Here is a 20,261-nt window from a genome sequence, read left to right on the forward strand (position 1 = left end):
CATGAGTTAGTCATGAAGCAGTTGCTGCTGCATTTACCTAATGCCGCTGTCCAGTCTATGAAATGGCAGGTGAAGCCCTTGGGGTAAAGCACTGTGGCTGGAATGCTGGGGGTGAGCTATATCTCGATAGAGTAGAGCACCCCGATGTCCCACTAGTTACAAAGCTCACGTTCTCCTATACAAGCAAATCAGAAGCTTCACATCCCCTGTTGTCAACCCTTGGGAAAGTACAATCAAGACAAGTCAGACAGCCCATTCCACCGGGCAGTAACCATTCCCCGCTGAGGGTAGTAGGGACCATCCATTTGTTCTGTGGACGTGACATGTAAAACCACAAAACGTGCACTCAATCAGCTCCCACTAGTAATCTTGCTCTGAGGTCTTCAATTTTGTTATCCACAGACTGTATGTTAGCCAGGAGGATAGTAGAGATCAGGGGCCTCAAGGTCCCGTGTTTCAAATTTACCTACAGCACAACTCAGATGCCTTGCTTCCTTAAAAGGAAATGGCACTTGCTACCTGCGTGGTCTGCAGGCTGCAGTCTGCCAATTAAAGTTGAAGAGATTACAGAAGCATTAGAAATGATCTTTCAAGAATCATTAGATTCTAGCATGGTTGTGGAAAATTGCAAATGTCACTCCAGTGTTCAAGAAGGGAGGGAGACAGAAGAAAGGAAATTATTGGCCAGTTAGCCTGACCTCAGTGTGAGGAAGATGTTGGAGCTGATTGTTAAGGATGTGGTTTCAGAGTACTTGGAGGAACATGATAAAATAGGCCATAGTCAGCATGGTTTCCTTAAGGGAAAATTTTACCTGACAAATCTGTTAGAATTCTTCAAAGCAATAACAAGCAGGATTCATGGCTCCGTCTGTCTAAGTAGACAATGGATGCGCCCGTTCCAGAGCACAGACCTGGGTGATAAATATGGAGATCCTGGGCTGCCCAGATATCAAGCTCCCCCTCTCGGCCTTACAGATGTGGTCCAAAGGAATGCAAAGCAGTACATTTGGCATCAGCTTGGCTGCAGGAGCTGCCGGGAGGTGACGTGATACGTCGTCCAACCGCCTTAGGGGCTCCACTCCGGATTTGTGTAGGGTTTACTCTTTATCTTCTCCCGAAGATACCCACAAGGCAGTGGGATCCGGAACCCTGGATAGGGGCCCATACCGGGTACTGTCAGCCGGAGCCAGCTGAGCCCGGGCCTCGTGTAAGGCAGGGTCGTCACGCCTTGTAGTAGTGACATATGGAGCCACGACCCACTACCCACTACCCACAAGCAGGACAGACAAAGGAGAATTGGTGGATGTTGTGTGCTTGGATTTTCGGAAGGCCTTTGCACATGAGGCTGCCTAACAAGGTGAGACGCCATGGTATTATAGGGAAGATGCTAGCATGGATAGAGCCAATTGGAAGGTGGCAAAGAGTGGGAATAAAGGGAGCCGTTTCTGATTGGCTGCCAGTGCAGGGGTTGGTGTTTGGACTGATTCTTTACATGTCAATGGTTTGGAGGATGGAATTGTTGGGTTTGTGGCAAATGAAGATAGATGGAGAGACAGGTAGCGTTGAGGAAGCAGGAAGGCTACAGAAGGACTTAGGCAGATTAGAAGAAAAGGCAAAGAAGTGGCAAATGGAATACAGTCTATGGTTATGCACTTTGGTAGAAGGACCAAAAGCATTCTAAACGGGGAGAAAATTAAAAAACCCAAGCTGGAAAGGGACTTGGGAGCCCTTGTGCAGGATTCCCTAGAGGCTAACTTGCAGGTTGAGTCGGTGGTAAGGAAGACAAATGCAATGTTAACATTCATTTTGGGAGGATTTGGATATAAAAACAGGAATGTAATGGTGAAGCTTCATGAGGCACTTGTGTGGCCTCATCTGGAGTGTTGTGAGCAGTCTCCTTCTCTAAAAATAGATGTGCTGGCATCAGAAAGGGTTCAAAGGAGATGAAAGAAATGATTCCAGGAATGAAAGGAGCGTTTGATGGCTCTGGGCCTGTACTCACTGGAATTCAGAAAAACAAGGGGGATCTCATTGACAATTACGAATGTTGAAAGGCCTAGACAGAGTGAACATGAAGAAGATGTTTTCTTAGTGCGGGAAGTTTAGGACCAGAGGGCACAACCTCGGAATAGAAGACTGTCAATTTAGGATGGAGATGAGGAGGAATTCCTTCAGCCAGAGGATGGTGAACATGTGGGATTTGTTGCCACAGGAGGCTGCGAAGGCCAGGTCATTGGGTGTACTTAGGTGGAGGTTGATAGATTCTTGATCAGTCGGGCTGTGAAAGGTTAAGGGGAAGGCAGGAGATTAGGGTTGAGAGGAAAATGGATCAGCAATGAGGAGCAGACTCAATGGGCTAAATGGCCTAATTCTGCCCCTAGGTCTTATGGTGTTATGGTCTAAAGTGTGGATGATATGAAAATGGGTAATATTGAGGAGAATAGACAGGCTACAGTATAGGTTGGCAGGACTAACAAGGGTAGGCCATGTTTAATTAATGGTAGGGTCCCAGAGAGTACTGAGGAACAGAGACCCTCGTGTTTAAAGATCCCTAAAGGCGGCAGCAGAGATATAGACAGCTTATGGAACTTCATTAACCAGGCGTAAGACACGAGGGCAGTGAGGTCACAGCACAACTTTATCAAACATTGGACAAATCACAGCTTTAGCAAGAGGGTGGTGAATTTGTTGCCATGTGCAGCTGTGGAGGCCAGGTCGCTCAGTGTATTTAAGGCAGAGATTGATAGGTTCTTGATTGGACATGGCATCAAAGGTTACGGGGAGAAAGCTGGAAACTGGGGTTGAGGAGGAGAAAAACAAAAGGATCAGGCACGACTGAATGGCGGAGCAGACTCAGTGGGCCAGATGGCCTAATTCTGCTCCTGCGTCCTACTTTACTGTCGCCAAACAATTGATACTAGGACGTACAATCATCACAGCGATATCTGATTCTGCGCTTCTCGCTCCCCGGATTACAAATCAATAGTAATGGAGTACTGTGTGCAGTTCTGGTTACTGTACTATAGAAAGGAGGTGATTATTCCGGAGAGAATGTTGCCTACGATGGAGAGTCGCAGCCACATGGAGTCTGCACAGGTTGGATTTGTTTTTCATGGAGCTCAATGGTGGGGCAGGGGAGGAAGCTTTTCCTCTTAGCAGAAATATCCAAAACTCAGGGCACTGGTTAGGGTGAATGCAAGCAACTTAGAGAGGGCCGAGGAAGAGTTTTTCCACAGGGCATGTGATTAGGACTGAGAGAGCACAACCTGAATGGACTACATACCAACTGCATGTTCATGGTATTAACATAGGTAGGGATTTGATGACTGGGCCAAAGGACTGTTCATGTGTGTACAAATGTATATCCTTGTGATGCTCTGACTGTTGTACTATTAACACCATAGCACCAATATAGACAAAATGCTCAATGTTCTGGAAATGGGAATCAACCTACAAATTTCAGCTAGCGAGGAGGCTACGGCTGGGTTCCAGGCAACACCTCCATCCCAGTGACAGAGATTGGGGTATGGGAGGGAGGTGAGGAAACACCAGGAGGCCAATGTGTTTTAAAAATAGCAGCCTTCCTTCCATTTATGGAAGGTTAAATGGTGTTCAGCCAGCCTCTTGACGGAGATCTCGATACTGTACACGTTGCCTGTCTTCCTCCAGGTGGTACTTGTACCTGCAGAACATCTACCCCACACTGAGAGACTCCCACTCCAAAGGTCCCCACTTACGCCACACAGTAAGCAAAGAGGGTCCGCTTGTCCAGCCGTTGTCCTACCGAAGCAATTTCAGGGTAATGATGATGAAAGAGGACCTGAAATATCAATAAAAGTCATCCGTCCAAGCATTGCAGTGAATAAAACAAAACCACTCTCAAATACTGTTTCTCACTCATGGGTGGGTTTACGCTACAGGCTGCCAGAGCAAGCGCAGAGGCAGGTACAACTGTAGAGACGGACTGTCATGCTAGAGTGACACTATTACAGCTGGGGCTTTGGAGTTCGCAGTCAATTCCAGTGTCCTCTGTAAGAAGTTTGAATATCCTTTCCGTGAGTTCATGGGCTTCCAGTTTCCTCTCACAGTGCAAAGACGTGCCGGTTAGTAGGTCATTGTAGACGGTCCTGTGATTGGGCTAGGGTTTAGTGGGTGGGTTGCTGGCTGGGTTGACTCGTTGGGCAGGAAGAACAGGCTCCACACTGCATCTCTAAATACATTTTAAAATTAAAATAAATCACAACACCTAAAAAGCATCTGGCCAGGTTCATGGTTAGGAATGGTTTAGAGGGATACAGGCCAAACACAGTGCTAGCTCAGTTAGGAAACTCGGTCAGCGTTGATGAGCTGGGCCGAAGGGGCAAGTTCGATAATGCACAGCTCTGTGACTGTGGCTTGAATAGGGAGGGGAAGTAGAGGGGAAAATCAGGAGGGGTTCCCACTCTTGACAGACCAGTCTAGAATGAGTGCACAATGGAGAGGTAGCTTTCTTCTGCCGCTGACCTATCTACAAGCATCCTGTGAATGGTTTAGGGAACACAGCAGTGAGAACGCAGTATTCAGCACTTGCACCATTCCAGAAGAGTTCAGAAGCTCATTTACCAACATCCCTCATCGTAATGTGCACATGACCAATATTTTATGTTAAACAATCAGTTTTTTAAATTAATTATGGAGAGATTGAAGCCCAGTTACCTGTGTGGAGTTTTTTATACAAATTACTTCTGTTTCCTTCACATCGAATAACACCTCCTGATAGGGACAAACATAATGCATGGCATTAAAGCAGTACTGGCAGCAAAAACACTTGTTAAGAGCCACCAACTTCAGAATCAGGTTTAATACGTTGTGAAATTTGTCATCTTTACAGCAGCAGTACAATACAATAAATAATAGACAAAACAGCCGGAATTATTGTGTGTGTGTTTTTAGTAGTTAAATTAGTGCAAAAATAGAAATAAAAATGTAGTGAGGTTGCGTTTATGGGTTCAATGTCCATTCAGAAATCGAGTGGCAGAGATGAAGAAACCATTCCTAGATTGTCAAATGTGTACCTCCCTCCTGATGGTAACAATGGGAACAAGGCATGGCCTGGTGATGGGGGTTCTTAACAATGGACACTGCCCTCTGGAGCATTGCTCCTTGAAGATGTCCGGGATACTACGGAGGCCGGTGCCCACGATGGAGCTGACTGAGTTTACAGCTCTCTGCAGCTTACTTTGATCCTGTGCAGTAACCCCCACACAGACAGCAATGCAGCCCGTTAGAATGCCCTCCACAGTACATCTGCAGAAACATGTGAAAATCTTTTTCAGAAAGGTCCTGCTCGGAACAGATCACTGCAGTTCTATGCTGTTCTACAGATAGTTATGGCCACTCAGAATGGACTGACCAGTGTAGAAACAAGGCAGGCATAACCACACTATTTTAATCTTTCTCTGATTGACTAATGATAAATAAAGTGGTGCCAATCAATAGTTGTGAGGAGTGGGTTAGCTGTTTTGAAGAGTTTGGGTATGTAGAGTTAGGTTGGACTGGCTTGGATCAAGCTGTACTCAGTAAACTGAATGGGAGTGGTTGGCCTTGGCCCACGTTCAGCTCAATAAGGCCAGGATAATGTTTCCCAGAGAGTCAGATGATAGTGTGGTTTAGGTCCATGTTCAGCTCGATAAGGTCAGGATAATGTTTCCCAGAGAGTCAGATGGTAGTGTGGTTTAGGTGGGAGAGGCCGAGATAAAATTATTTACATTTCAAAGATTCAAAGGTCCATTTTCTATCAAAGTATGTATGCAGAATGCAACTCTGATTTGTCTTCTCCAGATAGCCATAAAATACAAAGAACCATACAAGTAGTTGAAAGAAAGACATCGTTCCCCCAACCCCGCCTGAAAAGAAAAAGAAACAAAAACTCACAAACCCCAACCCCTGACTCGCACAGAACTAGATCACTCAAAACCCTAGCCCACCAATCCGCAGCAAGAAAGAATGGGCAAAAATACAAAAGGCATGAACTGAAAGAGATCAACGGTCCAATCCATAAATCTCAGAATCTTGATCTTATCTCTGAGAGCATCGGGACCCAGTGAGTCGTGGGCAGCGGTCCCTCCCAGGGCAGAACCCAGACCAGCGACCCCTCCCGAGGCAGCGACCCGAACCAGCGGCCCCTCCCGGGGCAGAACCCAGACCAGCGACCCCTCCCGAGGCAGCGACCCGAACCAGCGGCCCCTCCCGGGGCAGAACCCAGACCAGCGACCCCTCCCGAGGCAGCGACCCGAACCAGCGGCCCCTCCCGGGGCAGAACCCAGACCAGCAGCCCCTCCCGGGGTAGCGACCCCGACCAGTGCCCCCCTCCGAGGGGAAACATGAACTACTGGCTCCTCTGAAGGCAGTGAACACGAATCAGCTGCCCCTCCAAGGAACACTTTCTCTCCTCCGCATATGCCTCGATATTTCAATCTTCCTCAACGTCAGTAGATAGGCAGCACTGAAACTGTTTTGCGTTAAAGAACCCATCCCAAGGAAATAAAAATATTCACGCTACGTCCAAGGAAAAGGCGTCAAACTTTCTCCAAGGTCGTGTAATAGCTAGCTAACTAAACGTCATCTGCACATCTGCATGAGGATTTTCCAACGGTGGTATCTGCCCTTCCAACTGGGTTCTGTGAGCAATTCTCCACGCTATGTTCGTTATCTGTTTCCATTATCCTTGTTTCTTCTCTTATCCCAGGCTTCCTCTGGAAAAAAAATATGGCTCCCTGTTCTTTTTCCCACGCTCTCTCTAGAATGTTCCCAAGACAAATCCTATTGGCTAGGTCAAGAAATCTAACCTATCAATCAACTGAATTTTTATTTTAAAGAGCAAAAATGAAATACACGACTGTAAAATGCAATTAAAGGAATACTTATTTCATTTTGAGAAAATCTGCAGAAAATAAAATACACGACAGCATAACTGTATTAATAAAATAATGCATGGTCTTAAACCAGGGTATTACACAAGAATGTAAAACTAAAGCTTTGTAGAACACTGGTGGTGCCTCACTTGGAGTATTGTGAACAGTTCTGGGTCTCTTTCCTAAGAAGGGATGTGCTGACATTGGAGAGGGTTCAAAGGAGGTTCATGAAAATAATTCTGGGTTTGAAAGGCTTGTGATATGAAGAACATTTGATGGCTTAGGGCCTCTACTCACTGGAATTCAGAAGAATGAGGGGCAACTTAATTGAAACCTCCTGAATGGTGAAAGGCCTTGATAGAGTGGATGTGGAGAGGATGTTTCCTATGGTGGGAGAGTCTAAGACCAGAGGACACCATATGAAGAAAGACTGGATGAACTGGGCTTGTACTCGTTGGAATTTAGAAGATTGAGGGGGGATCTGATTGAAACGTATAAAATCCTAAAGGGATTGGACAGGCTAGATGCAGGAAGATTGTTCCCGATGTTGGGGAAGTCCAGAATGAGGGGTCACAGTTTGAGGATAAAGGGGAAGCCTTTTAGGACTGAGATTAGGAAAAACTTCTTCACACAGAGAGTGGTGAATCTGTGGAATTCTCTGCCACAGGAAACAGTTGAGGCCAGTTCATTGGCTATATTTAAGAGGGAGTTAGATATGGCCCTTGTGGCTACGGGGGTCAGGGGGTATGGAGGGAAGGCTGGGGCGGGGTTCTGAGTTGGATGATCAGCCATGATCATACTGAATGGCGGTGCAGGCTCAAAGGGCCGAATGGCCTACTCCTGCACCTATTTTCTATGTTTCTATGACACAGCCTCAGAATAGAGGGGTGTCCTTTGAGGACGGAGATGAGGAGGAACATCTTTAGTCAGAGAGTAGTGAATGTGTGGGATTTGTTGGCACAGGCAGCTGTGGAGGCCAAGTCTTTATGTATAGTAAAGGCCGAGGTTGATGGATTCTGGATTGGTCAGGCCATGAAGGGATGCGGGGTGGTGGTGGGGGGGGAGGCAGGAGATTGGGCTGAGGGGAAAAATAGATCCACTGTGTTGAAATAGCAGAGCAGAATCGATGGGCCAGATGGCCTAATTCTGCTCCTGTATCTCATGGTGTGAATCATTGAGGAATGTGGTTGATCAATGTCCCCTGTCTCGTCTCTGAGCTTCTCCTCGTGCTGGACTGTGCCTGCGTTTCTTTACTGGAGCTTTCTTGTGACAGCAGAGTGCTAGCTCACCCGTTTGAATTACAGACCGTATGTCACAGGCTCCAATAGTTTCAAAAACAAAATTAGGATAAGAAGAATAAATAGAAGATGCAGAAAAACTGAAACGATAGTCTATCTGGAAGATACTGCCCAAGGACTCGGTTGCTGGCGCCATCTTGACTTTGTTCCCTGCAGGTGCTTAAGCTTTCTCCCACATCCCAAAGGTAAACTGGTAGTTTAAGTGGCTCTTGTAAACTACTTGTTAATAGCTAAACAATCAGAAGTGACAAGAGTGCTGAACCTGAAACATCCACTCCAGTTCACTCTTCACAGGGTCTGACTGCCGAGTGTTTTACATCCTTTTTCAATTCTTTAATATTTTTTAATTCTGATTTCCAGCATCTACAACATTTTCAGATTTTTGTAATTGTCACACACATCAGTTTGGGCCACGATTGCCCATCCACTTTTCCAGAAATATCACACACATCAGTTTGGGCCACTATAGCCTACAAAGTGGGTTATTGGGGCGAGGACAATGATCCAAGAAAGAAATGAACTTTCCTGGGTCACTGGTCAAAGAGGAAGACTCAGGAGACTGCGGACGTTGTAATCTGGAGTACAAACGATCGGCTGAAGGCACACAGGGGCTCCTTCAGCAACTATGACGGGGAGGGGGTAACGGAAGAATCTATGATGGGGAGGGGTTAACGGAAGAATCTATGATGGGGAGGGGGTAACAGCAGAATCTATGACGGGAGGGGGGTAACGGAAGAATCTATGATGGGAGGGGGGTAACAGAAGAATCTATGACGGGGAGGGGGTAATGGAAGAGTCTATGATGGGGAGGGGGTAACAAAAGAATCTTTGATGGGGAGGGGGTAATGGAAGAATCTTTGATGGGGAGGGGTTAACAGAAGAATCTATGATGGGGAGCGGGTAACAGAAGAATCTTTGATGGGGAGGGGTTAACAGAAGAATCTATGATGGGGAGCGGGTAACAGAAGAATCTTTGATGGGGAGGGGTTAACAGAAGAATCTATGATGGGGAGCGGGTAACAGAAGAATCTTTGATGGGGAGGGGTTAACAGAAGAATCTATGATGGGGAGCGGGTAACAGAAGAATCTTTGATGGGGAGGGGTTAACAGAAGAATCTATGATGGGGAGCGGGTAACAGAAGAATCTTTGATGGGGAGGGGTTAACAGAAGAATCTATGATGGGGAGGGGTTAACAGAAGAATCTATGATGGGGAGGGGCTAACGGAAGAATCTTTGATGGGGAGTGGGTAACAGAAGGGCTCGTTTTTGTTCTGTAGTATTCCATGATTCAATTCTGAAAATTGTTGTCACCCTGAGCCTTGTGACTGCGCCTATACAGATGGCAGGCAATTGTACCATCACACACTAAATTGAAAAATGGCCAACGTTTTGCTTAGCATAGAAACATAGAAAATAGGTGCAGGAGTAGGCCATTCGGCCCTTCGAGCCTGCACCGCCATTCAGTATGATCATGGCTGATCATCCAACTCAGAACCCCGCCCCAGCCTTCCCTCCATACCCCCTGATCCCCGTAGCCACAAGGGCCATATCTAACTCCCTCTTAAATATAGCCAATGAACTGGCCTCAACTGTTTCCTGTGGCAGAGAATTCCACAGATTCACCACTCTCTGTGTGAAGAAGTTTTTCCTAATCTCGGTCCTAAAAGGCTTCCCCTTTATCCTCAAACTGTGACCCCATGTTCTGGACTTTCCCAACATCGGGAACAATCTTCCTGCATCTAGCCTGTCCAATCCCTTTAGGATTTTATACGTTTCAATCAGATCCCCCCTCAATCTTCTAAATTCCAACGAGTACAAGCCCAGTTCATCCAGTCTTTCTTCATATGAAAGTCCTGCCATCCCAGGAATCAATCTGGTGAACCTTCTTTGTACTCCCTCTATGGCAAGGATGTCTTTCCTCAGATTAGGGGACCAAAACTGCACACAATACTCCAGGTGTGGTCTCACCAAGGCCTTGTACAACTGCAGTAGTACCTCCCTGCTCCTGTACTCGAATCCTCTCGCTATAAATGCCAGCATACCATTCCCCTTTTTCACCGCCTGCTGTACCTGCATGCCCACTTTCAATGACTGGTGTATAATGACACCCAGGTCTCGTTGCACCTCCCCTTTTCCTAATCGGCCACCATTCAGATAATAATCTGTTTTCCTATTTTTGCCACCAAAGTGGACAACTTCACATTTATCCACATTAAATTGCATCTGCCATGAATTTGCCCACTCACCCAACCTATCCAAGTCACTCTGCATCCTCTTAGCATCCTCCTCACAGCTAACACTGCCACCCAGCTTTGTGTCATCCGCAAACTTGGAGATGCTGCATTTAATTCCCTCATCCAAGCCATTAATATATGTTGTAAACTGGGGTCCCAGCACTGAGCCTTGCGGTACCCCACTAGTCACCACCTGCCATTCTGAAAAGGTCCCGTCTATTAGCAGTAATATCAATAGTTGATTGGATGAAAACAAAATTAGTGAGCATATGAATACCTTATGACTCCGTAATTAGAGCCTGTGACTGAAGTTTTCAGGGGTTAGCAGATGAGCACTTGTCTCTTTTAGCCATGTACTTGCCTGCTGGGTTCCGTTATGCTTTGGGTGAAAAAGTTCAAAGTACATTATCAAAGTATGTGGACTACATACAATCTTGAGATTTGCCTCCGTGCAGGCAGCCACAATACAAAGAAACCCATCAGAATCCATTATAAAAGACCATCAAAAACCCAACGTGCAGAAAACAAAAACAAATCGTGCAAAAATAAAGTAAGCATATAACATTCAGAAGTGAAGTTCGCAAAAGCCAATCCACAACCACAGAGCTAGTCACAACTGATCCAGGAGACTGTTACTTGTAAGGTTGCAGTTTTAGTTCAGCACAGTGACAAGTAAACCTTGTGGGCAGCCAGCTGAACCCTGGCCCCTCACTGGCCTCTGGCCTCAACACGCTGACCTTTTCAATCTGGCCTGGTGCTTAAAGCAGACAAGCATTGGCTTGTTCCTCACTCTCAGACCTAGGTCCCACCTCCTTGACTCTGCCTTGCCTTGGATCTACCACTGTGAATTACCTCCAAGTCCGCTCTATCAGACAAACATTGGCTCATGCTCTGCTCTCGGACACAGGCCCTGACTCCTCGGTTTGGCCTGTATGCACCAAGTCGCAACCATCCTGCACCTTCGAGACTTCAGTCACACTACAAAAGTGCCAGGTCAAGAGCTCAACTCCAAAAGGGAAGTTACAGACTATTGATTGCAGTGATTTTTTATCAGAAAATGTGTGATGAATAAAGTAGTTAGTAGTTTTGTTTGCTAGAGCAAGTCGTCGCTGTGCTTCACCAATGCTATCTACGCTGGTGACTATTTCGACACAGATGGTGGGGAACCTACCAAAGCCGACATCACAAAGAAGGACGTAATAGTCTTCTTGTGTCAGATAGTCAATACTTGACACCAAAGTCACACACACAATCCATAGACAACCCATCAACATTAAAGTCACACACACAATCCATACAGACAACCCATCAACACTAAAGCAGCGGTCCCCAACCACCGGGCCGCAAAGCATGTGCTACCGGGCCGTGAGGAAACAATATGATTTGGTGATATGAAACGATATGAGTCAGCTGCACCTTTCCTCATTCCCTGTCACGCCCACTGTTGAACTTGAACACACACACGAGGTCATTACTCACGCGAGGTCATCAGTTGGACATTAACCTGCAACTACTCGATGAGTAAAAAACAAACGTCGCTTGAGAGTTTCTTTGGAAGAGGTGGTAGGGGACATAAAAGGCCTAATGATGATGATAACACAGAGACAGCTGAGGCCGAGACTGCAAAAAAACAGAAAGCTTCCTTCAACAGAAAATACGACGAGTCGTACATAAAATATGCCTTATTGCGCCCGGTGACTCGCACGCTCCAAGCCCCCTGTGTGATATGTGGAGACAAGCTGTCTAATGAGGCAATGAAGCCCTCAAACCTGCTTTGGCACCTTGATTCCAAGCACCCTGCACTAAAGACAAACCCGTTGAGTTTTTCGTGCGGAAAAAACGTGAGCAAGTGGGACAGAAACAAGTGCTGAGAGTCACCACCTCCACAAATGCTGCTGCTCTGAGAGCGTCGTACTTAGTGGCTAGCCGTATTGCTAAGGCTAAGAAGCCTTTCACTGTTGAAGTTATCAATCACATCAAAGCAAACGCCCTGAACTCACGTCTGTTTGAGCAGCTTTACAAGGAAATGGATGCACAGCACAAACGCCTTCTCTTACACACTGAAGTCAGGTGGCTATCAAGGGGGAGAGCCCCGGCCAGGGGTTTTGAGTTAAGAGAGCAGCTACAGAGATTTCTTTCAAGAAAAAAGTCACCACTGGCAGCACACTTCAGTGACGAGGAGTGGACAGCAAAACTCGCTTATCTGTGTGACATCTTCAACCTGCTCAATGAACTCAATTTGTCACTTCAGGGGAGAATGACAATTGTCTTCAAGTTGGCAGATAAAGTGTCTGCTTTCAAAGCCAAACTGGAACTGTGGGGACGGCGAGTGGACAGGGGCATATTTGACATGCTCCCAACATTAGCTGGGATTTTGGGAGAGACTGAGGCTCACAGCTGGTGCACGAACACCTGTCTTCACTGTCGACAGAATTCGGAGTGTTACTTCCCAACTGCAAATGACCCAAGACGTGCAAAGGAATGGGTCCGTGACCCATTTGTGAATATCCCCGGTGAATCATCCATGTCAGAGCGGGAAGAAGATCAACTCTTCGAGCTTGCAAATGGTGGTGGGCTGAAAAGTATGTTTGACATAACATCTCTGCCGGCATTCTGGATCAAAGTCAGGGCTGAATATCCTGAGATAGCCACGAAAGCACTGAAAACGTTGCTTCCATTTCCAACATCATATCTCTGCGAAGCGGTGTTTTTTGCAATGAATGCAACAAAAACTAAATTGCGGAATAGGCTGGACATAAGGAACCCCCTTATAATTGACTTATCACTATATTCATGCGAGGAAAATATGCGCTGTGTGTTTAATATTAAATTCATCAGATAAACCCTTTTAGAAACAAAATTGAGTGTAACTGGTAAATGACTTACAGTTGACTTATCACCTACATTCCGGTCCTGATTAACAACCCCGACCTCCCGTCCCACGTCAGCCAGTCCGCAAGAATATTGTCACTATTAAACTGGCCCGCGGTGCAAAAAAGGTTGGGGACCCCTGAACTATAGTCACACAGACACATGTGCACACACAATCAACACTGACAGACCATCGGCACTAAAGTTACACACTCACACACAATCCATACAGACAACCCATCGACACTGAAGTTACACACACAATCCATACAGACAACCCATCGACACTGAAGTTACACACACAATCCATACACACAACCCAACGACACTGAAGTTACACACACAATCCACACACACAACCCAATGACACTGAAGCTGCACACACACACACACACACACACACACACATATACACACACACACACACACACAGACAACCCAACAACACTGTGAGTGGTGGTAAAAATCTTCTGAGGTGTATATATTTCAATGCTAGGAGTATTGCGGGGAAGGCAGATGAGTTGAGGGCGTGGATTGACATATGGAATTATGACGTTATAGCGATTAGTGAAACTTGGCTACAGGAGGGGCAGGACTGGCAGCTTAATATTCCAGGGTTCCTATGTTTCAGATGTGATCGAGGCAGACGAATGAAAGGTGGGGGAGTAGCATTGCTTGTTAAGGAAAATATTACAGCAGTGCTCAGGCAGGACAGATTAGAGGGCTTGTCTACTGAGTCCTTATGGGTGGAGCTGAGAAACAGGAAAGGTATGGTAACATTAGTGGGATTGTATTACAGACCACCCAATAGTCAACGAGAATTGGAAGAGCAAATCTGCAGAGAGATAGCAGGCAACTGCAGGAAACATAAAGTTGTGGTGGTAGGGGATTTTAATTTTCCATACATTGATTGGGACTCCCATACTGTTAGGGGTCTAGATGGTTTAGGGTTTGTAAAATGTGTTCAGGAAAGTTTTCCAAATCAATATATAGAGGGACCAACTAGAGGGGATGCAATATTGGATCTCCTGTTAGGAAACGAGTTAGGACAAGTGACAGAAGTCTGTGTAGGGGAGCACTTTGGTTCCAGTGATCATAACACCATTAGTTTCAACTTGATAATGGACAAGGATAGATCTGGTCCTAGGTTTGAGGTTCTTAACTGGAAGAAGGCCAAATTTGAAGAAATGAGAAAGGATCGAAAAAGCGTGGATTGGGACAGGTTGTTCTCTGGCAAGGATGTGATTGGTAGGTGGGAAGCCTTCAAAGGAGAAATTTTGAGAGTGCAGAATTTGTATGTTCCTGTCAGGATTAAAGACAAAGTGAATAGGAATAAGGAACCTTGGTTCTCAAGGGATATTGCAACTCTGATAAAGAAGAAGAGGGAGTTGTATGAAATGTATAGGAAACAGGGGGTAAATCAGGTGCTTGAGGAGTATAAGAAGTGCAAGAAAATACTTAAGAAAGAAATCAGGAGGGCTTAAAGAAGACATGAGGTTGCCTTGGCAGGAAAAGTGAAGGATAATCCAAAGAGCTTTTACAGGTATATTAAGAGCAAAAGGATTGTAAGGGACAAAATTGGTCCTCTTGAAGATCAGAGTGGTCGGCTATGTGCGGAACCAAAGGAAATGGGGGAGATCTTAAATGGGTTTTTTGCGTCTGTATTTACTAAGGAAACTGGCATGAAATCTATGGAATTAAGGGAAAGTAGTAGTGAGATCATGGAAACTGTACAGATCGAAAAGGAGGAGGTGCTTGCTGTCTTGAGGAAAATTAAAGTGGATAAATCCCCTGGATCTGACAGGGTATTCCCTCGGACCTTGAAGGAGACTAGTGTTGAAATTGCAGGGGCCCTGACAGAAATATTTAAAATGTCGCTGTCTACGGGTGAGGTGCCGGAGGATTGGAGAGTGGCTCATGTTGTTCCGTTGTTTAAAAAGGATCGAAAAGTAATCTGGGAAATTATAGGCCAGTAAGTTTAAAGTCGGTCGTAGGTAAGTTATTGGAGGGAGTACTAAGAGACAGAATCTACAAGCATTTGGATAGACAGGGACTTATTAGGGAGAGTCAATGTGGCTTTGTGCGTGCTAGGTCATGTTTGACCAATCTATTGAAGTTTTTCGAGGAGGCTACCAGGAAAGTGGATGAAGGGAAGGCAGTGGATATTGCCTACATGGACTTCAGTAAGGCCTTTGACAAGGTCCTGCATGGGAGGTTAGTTAGGAAAATTCAGTTGCCAGGTATACATGGAGAGGTGGTAAATTGGATTAGACATTGGCTCAATGGAAGAAGCCAAAGAGTGGTAGTAGAGAATTGCTTCTCCAAGTGGAGGCCTGTGACTAGTGGTGTGCCACAGGGATCAGTGCTGGGTCCATTGTTATTTGTCATCTATATCAATGATCTGGATGATAATGTGGTAAATTGGATCAGCAAATTGGCTGATGATACAAAGATTGGAGGAGTAGTAGACAGTGAGGAAGGTTTTCAGAGCCTGCAGAGGGACTTGGACCAGCTGGAAAAATGGGCTGAAAAATGGCAGATGGAGTTTAATACAGACAAGTGTGAGGTATTGCACGTTGGAAGGACAAACCAAGGTAGAACATACAGGGTTAATGGTAAGGCACAGAGGAGTGCAGTGGAACAGAGGGATCTGGGAATACAGATACAAAATTCCCTAAAAGTGGCGTCACAGGTAGATAGGGTCGTAAAGAGAGCTTTTGGTACATTGGCCTTTATTAATCGAAGTATTGAGTATAAGAGCTGGAATGTCATGATGACATTGTATAAGGCATTGGTGAGGCCGAACCTGGAGTATTGTGTTCAGTTTTGGTCACCAAATTACAGGAAGGATATAAGTAAGGTTGAAAGAGTGCAGAGAAGGTTTACAAGGATGTTGCCGGGACTTGAGAAACTCAGTTACAGAGAAAGGTTGAATAGGTTAGGACTTTATTCCCTGGAGCGTAGAAGAATAAGGGGAGATTTGATAGAGGTATATAAAATTATGATGGGTATAGATAGAGTGAATGCAAGCAGGCTTTTTCCACTAAGGCAAGGGGAGAAAAAAACCAGAGGACATGGGTTAAGGGTGAGGGGAAAAAGTTTAAAGGGAACATTAGGGGGGGCTTCTTCAAACAGAGAGTGGTGGGAGTATGGAATGAGCTGCCAGACGAGGTGGTAAATGCGGGTTCTTAGAAACATACATAGAAAATAGGTGCAGGAGTAGGCCATTCGGCCCTTCGAGCCTGCACCGCCATTTATTATGATCATGGCTGATCATCCAACTCAGAACCCCGCCCCAGCCTTCCCTCCATACCCCCTGACCCCCGTAGCCACAAGGGCCATATCTAACTCCCTCTTAAATATAGCCAATGAACTGGCCTCAACTGTTTCCTGTAGCAGAGAATTCCACAGATTCACCACTCTCTGTGTGAAGAAGTTTTTCCTAATCTCGGTCCTAAAAGGCTTTCCCTCTATCCTCAAACTGTGGCCCCTCGTTCTGGACTTCCTCAACATCGGGAACAATCTTCCTGCATCTAGCCTGTCCAATCCCTTTAGGATCTGATACGTTTCAATCAGATCCCCCCTCAATCTTCTAAATTCCAACGAGTACAAGCCCAGTTCATCCAGTCTTTCTTCGTATGAAAGTCCTGCCATCCCAGGAATCAATCTGGTGAACCTTCTTTGTACTCCCTCTATGGCAAGGATGTCTTTCCTCAGATTAGGGGATCAAAACTGCACACAATCCTCCAGGTGTGGTCTCACCAAGGCCTTGTACAACTGCAGTAGTACCTCCCTGCTCCTGTACCCGAATCCTCTCGCTATAAATGCCAGCATACCATTCACCTTTTTCACCGCCTGCTGTACCTGCATGCCCACTTTCAATGACTGGTGTATAATGACACTCAGGTCTCGTTGCACCTCCCCTTTTCCTAATCGGCCACCATTCAGATAATAATCTGTTTTCCTATTTTTGCCACCAAAGTGGATAACTTCACATTTATCCACATTAAATTGCATCTGCCATGAATTTGCCCACTCACCCAACCTATCCAAGTCACCCTGCATCCTCTTAGCATCCTCCTCACAGCGAACACTGCCACCCAGCTTCGTGTCATCCGCAAACTTGGAGATGCTGCATTTAATTCCCTCATCCAAGTCATTAATATATATTGTAAACAACTGAGGTCCCAGCACTGAGCATTGCGGTACCCCACTAGTCATCGCCTGCCATTCTGAAAAGGTCCCGTTTATTCCCACTCTTTGCTTCCTGTCTGCTAACCAACTCTCCACCCACACCAATACCTTAACCCCAATACCGTGTGCTTTAAGTTTGCACACTAATCTCCTGTGTGGGACCTTGTCAAAAGCCTTTTGAAAATCCAAATATACCACATCTAATGGTTCTCCCCTATCCACTCTACTAGTTACATCCTCAAAAAATTCTATGAGATTCGTCAGACATGATTTTCCTTTCACAAATCCATGCTGACTATGTCCGATCATTTCACCGCTTTCCAAATGTGCTGTTATCACATCCTTGATAACTGACTCCAGCAGCTTCCCCACCACCGACGTTAGGCTAACCGGTCTATAATTCCCCGGTTTCTCTCTCCCTCTTTTTTTAAAAAGTGGAGTTACATTAGCCACTCTCCAATCCTCAGGAACTAGTCCAGAATCTAACGAGTTTTAAAAAATTATCACTAATGCATCCACTATTTCTTGGGCTACTTCCTTAAGCACCCTGGGATGCAGACCCTGGGGATTTATCTGCTTTCAATCCCTTCAATTTACCTAACACCACTTCCCTACTAACATGTATTTCACCCAGTTCCTCCATCTCACTGGACCCTCTGTCCCCTACTATTTCTGGAAGATTATTTATGTCCTCCTTAGTGAAGACAGAACCAAAGTAATTATTCAATTGGTCTGCCATGTCCTTGCTCCCCATAATCAATTCACCTGTTTCTGTCTGCAGGGGACCTACATTTGTCTTTACCAGTCTTTTCCTTTTCACATATCTATAAAAGCTTTAACATTTAAGAATAAATTGGACAGATACATGGATGGGAGGTGTATGGAGGAATATTGTCCATGTGCAGGTCAGTGGGACTAGGCAGAAAACGGTTCGGCACAGCCAAGAAGGGCCAAAAGGCCTGTTTCTGTGCTGTAGTTTCTATGGTTTCTATGCTACACACACAATCCACACAAACAACCCAACGACACTGAAGTTACACACACAATCCATACGACAACCCAACGACACTGAAGTTACACACTCAATCCACATCGACAACCCAACGACACTGAAGTTACACACACAATCCATACAGACAACCCAATGACACTGAAGCTACACACACAATCCATACAGACAACCCATCGCCACTGAAGTTACAAACACAATCCAGACGACAATGCAACGACACTGAAGTTACGCACACAATCTATACGACAACCCAATGACACTGGTTACACACAAAATCCATATGACAACCCAACGACACTGCAGTTACACACACACTCCATACAGACGAAGCATCGACACTGAAGTTACACACACACTCCATGCAGAAAACCCAACGACACTGAAGTTACACACACACTCCATACAGACAACCCAACGACACTGAAGTTACACAAACACACAGACAACCCATCGACACTGAAGTTACACACACAATCCATACAGACAACCCAGCGACACTGAACTTACGCACACAATCGATACAGACAACCCAACGACACTGAAGTTACACACACAATCCATACGACAACTTAACAACACTGAAGTTACACACACAATCCATACGACAACCCAACACTGGCTTTACACACACAATCCATACAAACAACCCAACGACACTGAAGTTACACACACAATCAATACGACAACCGATCGACACTGAATTTACACACACAATCGACACAGGCAACATATTGACACTGAAGTTACACACACAATCCATACAGACAACGCAGTGACACTGAAGTTACACACACAATCCATACAACAACTTAACAACACTGAAGTTACACACACAATCCATACGACAACCCAACACTAGCTTTACACACACAATCCATACAAACAACTCAACGAAACTGAAGTTACGCACACAATCCACACAGACAACCCATCGACACTTAAGTTACACACACAATCCATACGACAACCGAACGACACTGAAGTTCCACACAAAATCCATATGACAACACAATGACACTGAAGTTACACACACACACTCAATACGACAACCCAACGACACTGAAATTACACACACACTCCATACAGACAACCCATCGACACTGAAGTTACACACACACACACACAACCCAACGACACTGAAGTTACACACACTCTCCATACAGACTACCCAATGACACTGAAGTTACACACAACCCAAACAACAGTGAAGTTACACACATACAATCCATACAGACAACCCATCAAAACTGAAGCTACACACACACACAGGCAACACAAAGATACTGAAGTTACACACATACAACACAAAGACACTGAAGTTACACACACAATCCACACAGACAACCCATCGACACTGAAGTTACACACACAAACCACAAAGAAAATGCATCGACTCTGAAGTTACACACACAATCCACACAGACAAACCATCGACACTGAAGTTATACACAATCCATATGACAACCCAACTACACTGACTTTACACACACAATCCATACAGACAACCCAACGACACTGAAGTTACACACACAATCCACACAGACAACCCAACAACAGTGAAGTTACAAACACAATCCACACAGACAACCCATCGACACTGAAGTTACACACACACTTCATACAGACAACGCATCGACACTGAAGTTACACTCACAAACCACACAGAACAACCCAACACTGAAGTTACACACTCAATCCACACCGACAACACGACACTGAAGCTATACACAAAATCCATATGACAACCCAACGACACTG

General features: G+C 45.5%; 1 protein-coding gene across 1 annotated transcript in view; it reads right to left on the bottom strand.

The window, feature by feature from the left end:
* Window positions 1-20,261, bottom strand: part of LOC140187244 (uncharacterized) — a 191,070-nt gene that overhangs the window by 12,289 nt on the left and 158,520 nt on the right. The window contains exons 13-14 of the mRNA XM_072242361.1: window positions 4,696-4,752; window positions 3,738-3,820 (exon numbers count right to left, since the gene is read on the bottom strand). Of these exons, the coding sequence (XP_072098462.1) occupies window positions 3,738-3,820; window positions 4,696-4,752 (140 nt within the window). The remainder of the gene's footprint in view (window positions 1-3,737; window positions 3,821-4,695; window positions 4,753-20,261) is intronic.

The sequence above is a fragment of the Mobula birostris genome, chromosome 24, assembly GCF_030028105.1.
Source record: "Mobula birostris isolate sMobBir1 chromosome 24, sMobBir1.hap1, whole genome shotgun sequence".
Taxonomy (NCBI): Eukaryota; Metazoa; Chordata; class Chondrichthyes; order Myliobatiformes; family Myliobatidae; genus Mobula; species Mobula birostris.